The sequence below is a fragment of the Hibiscus syriacus genome, unplaced genomic scaffold (assembly GCF_006381635.1).
Source record: "Hibiscus syriacus cultivar Baekdansim isolate YM2019G1 unplaced genomic scaffold, ASM638163v2 tig00110387_pilon, whole genome shotgun sequence".
In the NCBI taxonomy this organism is placed as follows: Eukaryota; Viridiplantae; Streptophyta; class Magnoliopsida; order Malvales; family Malvaceae; genus Hibiscus; species Hibiscus syriacus.
In genome coordinates this window covers 5,335,631-5,344,928 of record NW_024062717.1, presented here as the reverse complement: position 1 = coordinate 5,344,928, position 9,298 = coordinate 5,335,631, and the positions used below count along the sequence as shown (strand labels likewise).

The following is a 9,298-nucleotide window of genomic DNA, read 5'->3' as shown; positions in this document are numbered from 1 at the left end:
CGTACAACTCAGACAATCGCTAATTTTTAATAGAAAATGATGAGTTTGAAATATATGAATACTCATGTGATTATTTTATAACTTTTAATAAGCGAATACTTGTAATATCTTATAATTGAAAGATTATTTTATAACTTTTAATACTCAATAGACTTAACCAAGTAGTATTTATAGTCTAGATACCATTTGTGTGCTTTACCCTAATAAATAAATGCTTAATAGACACAGAGAATAAAGATACATAAACACCAAACCGAAAGCAGGAAGCTGAAAGCAACCCCAAAATCAATTCATCCCGTAATTTCAAAGTAATCATAAGAAGAAAAAAACCTTTCTTTTATCAACTGGTTAATCCCACCCTTCACACCAAACTCAACCCACACAAATTCCAACAAATAATTTCATTAGTTTTTCATTTCATCCTCCTCCTCTCTGTCGCCGGAGCTTCGGGGTCGAGATAAAAAATGAAGCTCTCGGCTTTACAACACAACTATCTCAACCGTCGAAGCAACAGCTTCAGATCATCAATGCCGTTGAATTTTTCTTCCGACTGCGCCATAAAATCACCCGCCGGTATTTTCTGGCTCGTCCTTCATGGTCTCTCTTGCTTAATTAGCTTGGTCCTCGGCTTCCGTTTCTCTCGCTTGGTCTTCCTTTTGTTCTCCACTTCCTCCACCAACTTCTACACGTCGCCATTTCAATCCTCTTCCGAGCTCGCCAAAACGCTAGATTTTCACTCCGTTCTGCTCACCAACCCCGTCGGTAACTTCCCCTTACCTCCGCTTAACAATACGGCAACTAATTCGCATGTGGTTGTCGGGCGGCACGGGATCCGGATTCGGCCGTGGCCGCACCCGAACCCGGTCGAGGTCATGAAGGCGCACCGGATTATAGAAAGAGTTCAAAAGGAGCAGAGGTTGCAATTCGGTATGAAGGATCCCAGGAAAATCATCGTGGTCACACCGACGTATGTACGGACTTTCCAAGCGCTGTATATGACCAGTGTCATGCACGCGCTAATGCTGGTCCCTTACGATCTAGTTTGGATCGTTGTGGAAGCTGCTGGCATCAGCAACGAAACGGCGTCGCTTATTGCCAAATCCGGTTTGAAAACCATTCACATTGGGTTCAATCAACGGATGCCAAATTCCTGGGACGAACGACATAAACTGGAGTCCAAAATGCGTCTTCGTGCTTTAAGGTAACCATAATCTATTTAATTTTTTATTCGTTTTTGGAATTAATTTGTAAGAAATTCAGGGTTTATTCAATTTTGTTGTGTTTAATTTGGGGACAGGATTGTAAGAGAGAAGAAATTGGATGGAATTGTTATGTTTGCGGATGATAGTAACATGCACAGTATGGAACTTTTTGATGAGATCCAAAATGTGAAATGGATCGGGGCAGTTTCGGTTGGAATACTTGCAAACTCGGCTAATTCCGATGAGATGGCTGATCAGAAGAAAGAGGAAGAGGAGAATCCTCCAATGCTGGTTCAGGGTCCGGCTTGTAACACGTCCAATATGTTGGCAGGGTGGCATACGTTTAATGCGTCACCATTCGCTGCAAAAAGTTCAGTTTATATTGACGGCGGAGCAACCATGCTGCCGAGGATGTTGGAGTGGTCGGGGTTTGTGTTGAATTCTAGATTGCTTTGGAAAGATGGAGATAAGCTGGACTGGATTAATGGCATCGATCCATTGGATGCTGATATTGAGAATCCATTAGGTTTGGTTAAAGACCCTTCGGTGGTGGAACCACTTGGAAGCTGTGGACGTCAAGTTTTGCTCTGGTGGCTTCGAGTTGAAGCTCGTGCTGATAGCAAGTTCCCTTCTAGGTGAATACCTCGTACTCTTCTCCTTATATTAGTATTGTGCCGCTAATGGTTTTTGTGGTAGTCAATTATCATACCTACACAAAACATTCAGAATGATCAATATTTCATACTTTTATCATACTGTTGAACACTTATCTGATATGTTGGTTCATCAATAGCAGTCTCTGTACTTTTTACTTGTATTCACTCACGACACGATTCATGGGTTATGGTTTTTTTTTTTTTTTTTGTTCTCAACTTTGATGATTCAAATCGGTTCCTCTGGCTTGGTCTCCTCTCCATCCCATCCGCTCATTATTTTGTATGCCATGCAGATGGATAATAGACCCACCCTTGGAGATAACAGTTCCGTCGAAACGCACTCCATGGCCAGATACTCTCCCCGAACTCCCTTCTAATGGAAAGCCAGTGACAAGCCTCCAAGAGCCAACCGTCAAGCATACTACAAAGATACAAACATTCAGATCAAAACGTCTAAGTAAAAGAAAGGATGATGAAGCAAGAGCGGACAGACGCACAGAGGCGTTTTGAACAAAACTAAAATCATCAGCTGGGAATCTATACTATGCCCAAGTTGGAACTGCTGCACCGAGAAATTAGAGTAACAAGGGGAGAATGCAGATGGTCTTTCGGGGTGTTGGGTACATATGGATAAGCACCTCTCACTACAGGCGATTTTATACATACATCTATCTTATGTTCCTCTTGAATTTCGACTACCTTTTTCCTTTTTCTCTTTCTATCTATAGTTTCTTGGGGTGCTTGATTATCTGCTTCATTGAGGAAGTATGTAAGCTGAGTCGTTGGTTTTCTTTCTTTCTTTGATTTTACACATTTATACATAAATCTTGAACTAGGGAGTATCAAGTACACGCTGTTGGGAAAGTCAGTTTGCAAGTTGCAAGGTTGGGTTGTCTTTCATTCCAAGTAAACAGCTAAATAAATTAAGAAACAGGGTATTAAACAACAACAAATACACCACAACCATCACCGATCTCACAAATCCTTTAATCTAAATAAACGTGAAAGTACAAATCAAAACTTGAATTTCATATAAACCAACTGCACTGCTTGACTGGGTAATTATCAATATTAAAAATACATGTCATCAGATGAAGTTACAGGCGTCGGTAAATGTTGCAAGTCCCTTCCACACAAAGTTTTCTTTGTCGATAACTTTGGTTTATCTAATGCTAAACTTCACCACTACACCTGAAAGTTAAATCCAGTAAAAAGTAGGTGAAAATTAAAAAACATTCAATCTGCAACTATGCTCCTAAAAGCGGACTTGTATTACAAGCAAATTCTACAGAGATAAATATAGACACATACACACCTGAGGAATTTAATCCCTGGGAAGGTTTGTGCTTTCTGTTGAAGACACCTTCTTGCCATCGTATCGCTAACAAAAGAAACAAATAACAATACAATCTATCATGCAATTGAATATACAAAGGAAAAATAGGACACTGAATACCCTGCCTCTCAGTAGCAAAGGAAGATGGATTCAGAAATACCTGTTTCCCGAATGAGAAAGGAACATATTTGTATTTGATCATGTGTAGTATCTGTCTCCTCATGGTTAGGATGAATAACATTAACCAATAGAAAAGGAGTATTGGCCAAAAGACAGGCACATCAAACACACTGAAGAATGTCATCACAAAAGCAATGCAGAAGGCCTTTGTAATCGAGTACCTTCACACAGAAAGGGCCACATAATAGACAAAAATCTTAGCATTCAGCAAAACATTTCGGAAAATAAAGAACAAAGTTTCATGGCACCCTGCACCTTAAATTACGAAAAAAGCTATAGACAAAGAACAAGAGAATCGAGAAGAAAAAAAGATGCCAGAAAAGGAAGCTGCTTGTTTCTCCTGATCTTTGTTTCACATCAAGTTCAAAAAGGATTCATCAAGAGCATAGCGCTCTATTGTATTAGGAAAACTCAGAGTCAAAGAATCAAATTGGAATCATTAACCTGATTTTTTTTTGTTAGTTCTATAACATGGCTTCCCTTGAAAGTGAACACTTTACAACACAAGCTTCTACACACAGACACCATCGAGCAGACAAGTGTGAATGTGTGATAAAGCCTATATGACAATAACAAGCTCCAATTGACATTTATATTGGAAAAGATTGAAATTTCTAATCATTCTCATGTACATTGAATATATAAGCATTGGACGTTCACGAGCTATATCATTCGGACGCTTATGTTTGACATAGGAAGTAAAGTGCAATCCTCTAAATACTACGCATATGTAGTTGGGTACCATAATTCAGGAGCAAGAAAAAAAATTACTAATTCGGTCAGCTTAGATTTCAGAATGTGGCTTATAATTGGAAACACTTGATTCTGAATCTCTATATTTTTAATTTTATGATAAGAATTCATGATCTCTTCATTTATCATCATGCAATAGAGGCTTCTTTATTGATCTTTCTAAAACCCTTTGCCGATTTCAAATCAGAATAAATTTGGAATACTGCGAGAAAAGGAGACAATCTTTCATCTAGCAAGTTTTAATCACAAAAAGCATCTCTAATTATTCAAATCAATGTAATTTAGCATTAATAAGAATCATTTTACGAAATCAAAGTCATTAAAACAGACCAGAATTTGAATTCGGGTAGTCGGCGAACGAAAGGGCGAAACTCATCGGATCCGCGGGTGGGGAGCGAGGGGCCATCCTGCATCTCGGGGTCCACCTGAGGAGAAAGGAATCCCATCAACAGATTCAGCAAGTAGATGCCGAGGCCGTAGGTGATGATGTAGAATCCCTGCACGAAGTATACGCGTACGGCGTAGATCAAAACCACCATCAGACATCCGATCCAACGGTAGAGAACGTGAGGAACCGTCTTGTCCAGGAGATGCTGGTACCGCCGCGACACCTCGAAAGTCCACCGCGATACGGCTGCCGCGGGAAACGACGATAGATCGTCACCGCCTATTGGTCCGGTCTCCATCGGGGACCGTCTTCTGAAAAAAAAGTTCTTTTTTGTTCCTTCCTTTTCGTCTCTGTTTTATTTATTTATTTTCTCCCTTTCCTCAAATAATATTTAGTATTTGTATTCTTCATAATAACAAACTAATACAAAGCTTCTTCGAGACTCGTTTTTTTGGTTGGGTCTTCGTCATATTCCGGTTCTTTTAAACCGGATCCACATTTATAATTTAATTGGGATACGTCTTAAATATGTAAATTAATTTTGGTCAAGTGTATAGTGTAATATATAAATTCTTATTTACGTTTTTATAAATTATTGATATTATCAATAATATAATATCATTCTATATTCACATATTATATATATACATATATAATTATATTCATCTAATATAATTTAATCAAAAAAAATATGAACCTAAAAAATATACATTTATTTTTTAAAAAGTATATAATTGAATTAAAAAAGAATTTGACATCATTATGTGTAAACAAATTTCAAGTAAACTTACAAACAATAAGCATTTTTGTCATATTCGGTGGATTAAATAAAAAAAAATTGAATGAGCATTAATTTAATTGAAATTCTCTATCAACAACTAACATTTTGTCACAGCATATCTTTTCTTGTATATCAGCTTAATTTGCAGCGAAAAATTCCCCTGAAATCGAACAATAACACATAGTTACAACACATTAAGTCTTAAATCATTGCTTTTATACTCACTATTGAAAATGTATAGGTAAAAATATAATCAAGTCAAGATAAAAAAGAGTAAAACACCCATTAAAAATATTTAATGTGGTTTAATCCCTTTAACCTACCTTCGTAATCCTAAAATGATAAAACATCAGTTCACAAACTTCTTAATTTCAAGAAGAAACAAAATTATCTCACAACAATCTATAACTTTTGAACTGATAAAGATACAAATCATCTCATATCGAAACCCGTACATCGTTTCTCCACTTTTTAATTCTCAAGGCTAACGTTCATTATCTATTTATAAAACTAATTACTTTATACCAAAAATTCGTAATCATTAAGAAATCTTGATAACTAAGATTTACTACCTATAAATTAATATCTTACTATATTAAATAAATTAAATATGACGATCAAGTAATCTCTAGTTGGTAGAATTATAACAGAATTCAAATTAACTAGAATTTGAGTTAATCATTGATATCATAATATTTATTTAAGAATTGATCCAAGGATTATCGAGACTTAATCTCGAGTAGGTGAGGCTTGCTCGAATGGTTATTGAGACTTGATCATAATGAACAAGTTTAACCTCCTTTGTTTTAATGTAATTGGATTGGAGAGAGTTGATATTAGATGAATATACATAAAATCTTTAAAGTAATTTATCATTATTGTTAAGCCGGTTTTTGATTCAATAGTTATAAAAAAAACTTTTAACAAATTTTGGTGGTTAATAATCGTTAATCGACTAATACACAGATTATTAGAGTAAAAAGAACTAAATTTGCGGATTTTTTTCCGACATAAGCATGTGCTTCAACGACGAGGAATTTTACGGTTAAGGATCCGAATGTCGTAATGCTTTCTTTTTCCATTTTCAATTCAAAATGCAGTGTGAAATTAAAAAAAAAAACTTTGAAAGTAATTCAACTGTTTACTTTTTTTTTTTTTGGGTGAGGTATCTTTGGATTCAAGATCCAACTGGTAAATTATTACTACAAATTCTGCCAACTATGAAGTCAACGCCAATTCAAACCAAACCTAGAGCTTCTGGAAACGAATACAAAGATGCTGTCTTCTCTGAATGCACCGAAGTTGATTCAAGGGGTCGGAAAAGTAGTCAGCAGACTGAAGCTGGAAACCGATTATGATTTGCAGTTATCAATCTAACCCTGCAGCCAAGCAAATAGGGATGTCAAAAGCATGGAACTATCGATGGTCTATAAAAAATCAAGAGCCTTCGTCAGACAATGCTATCAAAGACATTATCATTATTAATGGCGTTAGCAAACCTTCCTTCGGATTTGAGATCACCAGAAGAAGCTCGATGTGAACAAGAGATATCATAACTGTTGCTGCTGAGTGCTGATGCCTGGGTCTTCAGTTTCGGAGATGAAGAAGATTGCGAAAGAGTGAACTATATCTGTATTAAGAGTTCAATAGTATATAAATAAAAGCAAGGAAACGCCTGATGCAAAATATGGATCATTCATTCACAGAAGATACAAGTAGAATCGCTTTTGCTTTTTTTTTTCCAGAAAGGGAACTGATGAATTCGATACAATAGTATCGACTTCAGAACTGAAGCTTACCAGTACCAGCAGCCAAGTTAAGTAATCCACCAACTTTCTCTGAAGTTTGGTTTAATGCAGCTCTGACTCACCTAGGAAAAGAAAGAAAAACTGCTAAGAGTGGGCCAGGATTCAAAGATCCAAGCGGATATATGCCAGTTGAAACCAAGAATATTAAAAGAAAATAAAAATCTGAATTGCTCCAGGAAACGATAACTTACCATATTATGCAACACATATACACAATCATCAAAACGATATATGAAGAAAACATATGCACATAACCGAAATAAACTGCATATTCAGCACATTAAAGGGAAGGGGGGGGGGGAGCTGAAGAAGATGCCTACGAGCAATAATGAGAAAATCCTAGGGCATTCTCATTTCCCATTGCCGGTCCTTCAAGGTTTACAAGTTTCCAAAAGAAAAATCTAAATCAATCAATACAAGTATGCGTTAAAGAAATGACTCGACATATAAACTTGCAAGGCTGCAATGAGATCAGAGCAAGAGTAATTTTCCAACTCCTGTAAAGATCATTCACAAGTTGCTACTGAAACTATCGTCACTATTTTGCCACCATCTTAATGTGCGTGCAACTAAATTCCTACCAGAAAAAAAGCCCCAACTTTGTTCTCAACAATGCTAACCTACCATTGCTGCTCGTGGAAGCATCTGTGCCAGTTACTTGGCCAACAGCCTGCGGTAACTCCACACCAATTTCATGAGCTCCACCATCACTTACACTAGCCTCAAAACCACAATCTATGTCAAAAGCATCCACATTAACCAGAATCAATCCCCTTTGTTCTCGCAACCATTCACCAGCGTCACTACTCACTCCTCTACATTTCCTCACCTTAATTTTGATCAAATTGGGACAACCGGAACCAAGTGCTTCAATGGCGATATCTGAGATCGGGCATCCCTTGATGCAAAGTTTCTTCAATGCCATACATTTTGCAGCAATGCATGCAATCTCCGTATCACCAATAGTGCTACTTCCACAAAGAGCTAATCTTTCAAGTTTTGAACAATTACATGCGATGGCTGACAAGCTCAAATGGGTAGCATTAACACCAATCAAAACAAGTTCTTGTAAATTGGGACAATGTTTAGCAACAGCAATCAAACCCTCATCTCCAATCCTATTAGTCCTCCATCCATCAATATGAAGCTTCCTCAGCAACTTACAATTCTCAGCCACACAAACAAGCCCATAATTCGAACACTCTGGGGTTTTCACAATATGCAAATTCTCAATTTTGGCACAGTTTGCAATCGCAAATAGGCCTATATCACTCACTTGAAGCCTCTCAAGGTGAATTTCCATCAAAGGATTACTGTTTCTATTTCGATTCCCAATTAACTGAAGGACACTATCCCAATCACCCAAACAATGAATAATTCTCAAAGCTTTAAGGTTTTTTGATCCAACCACAAGTGGTGCAAAAGACTGACCATTAACAAGTTCTTTCAAGCCAATCGTCTTCAGTGAAGAAGCCGCGGCTCCTGGCCTGATCGGCTCAGCTCCGTCATGGATTCCTCTGAGCCTTTTCACCGATAACTCTTCTAAATTATTGCAATGATCGAGCACGGCGTTTAAAGCTTTAGCGCCGAACATGCAAGAACCACAAGAAAGTTTTCTTAAATTCTTAGAATTCTGAGCAAATGCGGACATTCCTTCGTCAGTGATTTCGCGGCAACCACGGAGCTTCAGCCGTGTGAGATTTTTGCAATAGGTTGAGACCGTAAGCAAATTATCGTCTGTTATGCTGATTGATTTACGGCTACACCGTAGGGCGAGTCTGGTCACGGAGTTGAAGCGCGTTAATATAGAAGGTAAAGAAGAAACAATCTCGGATTGGGCGTTGAGAGACAAACGGTGGCGGCTCCAACCGTCGACGCGAAACCACCGCTTGCAGACAAGGGAACACCGGTTCCGATCGCCAGGGCCGATGAACTGGAAAATATAAGCCAAACACTCGTCAGGAATCTCAGCGGTGTAATCCCGGTTCGCCACGATTTCACCGAGAAATTCCTCGCCCGAAAGGAAAACAGAAGAAGATAAGAGGGTGAGGGAGGCTTCGCGGTGAAAAGCGGCGGAAGGGGATTGGCCCATTTGCGACGGGTGGAAAGTACGCGCGACCGGAGGAAAGTAACTGAGAATAGCCTCTCTGTTTTTTTTTTTGTGGGATTGTGTTCGGTTATCTGCAAGGTTCAA

General features: G+C 38.1%; 3 protein-coding genes across 4 annotated transcripts; 1 reads left to right on the top strand and 2 right to left on the bottom strand.

Annotated features, from left to right (window-relative positions):
- Positions 1-364: 364 nt before the first annotated feature.
- LOC120122694 (beta-1,4-xylosyltransferase IRX14-like) lies at positions 365-2,722 on the top strand. Its single transcript, XM_039141816.1, has 3 exons — positions 365-1,201; positions 1,298-1,837; positions 2,152-2,722. Exons 1-3 carry the CDS (start codon positions 465-467, stop codon positions 2,366-2,368), a joined length of 1,494 nt encoding a protein of 497 aa, XP_038997747.1. The 5' UTR covers positions 365-464; the 3' UTR covers positions 2,369-2,722.
- Positions 2,723-2,811: 89 nt separating this feature from the next.
- LOC120122695 (protein RER1A-like) lies at positions 2,812-4,883 on the bottom strand. The gene is made up of 4 exons (XM_039141817.1): positions 4,458-4,883; positions 3,355-3,535; positions 3,174-3,239; positions 2,812-3,049 (listed from the first exon to the last, which is right to left on the bottom strand). Exons 1-3 carry the CDS (start codon positions 4,811-4,813, stop codon positions 3,183-3,185), a joined length of 594 nt encoding a protein of 197 aa, XP_038997748.1. The 5' UTR covers positions 4,814-4,883; the 3' UTR covers positions 2,812-3,049; positions 3,174-3,182.
- A 1,629-nt stretch (positions 4,884-6,512) lies between these two features.
- On the bottom strand, positions 6,513-9,298 carry LOC120122461 (F-box protein SKIP2-like). Of its 2 annotated transcripts, XR_005516084.1 has the most exons (4): positions 7,729-9,298; positions 7,096-7,166; positions 6,796-6,926; positions 6,513-6,675 (listed from the first exon to the last, which is right to left on the bottom strand). XR_005516084.1 is itself a non-coding variant. In XM_039141602.1 (2 exons), the coding sequence occupies exons 1-2, from the start codon at positions 9,194-9,196 to the stop codon at positions 7,147-7,149; spliced, it is 1,488 nt and encodes a 495-aa protein (XP_038997533.1). In that variant the 5' UTR covers positions 9,197-9,298; the 3' UTR covers positions 7,036-7,146. The 2 variants fall into 2 exon arrangements, 1 of the variants encoding a protein (XP_038997533.1); XM_039141602.1 differs by lacking the exons at positions 6,513-6,675; positions 6,796-6,926 and having other exon boundaries at positions 7,036-7,166.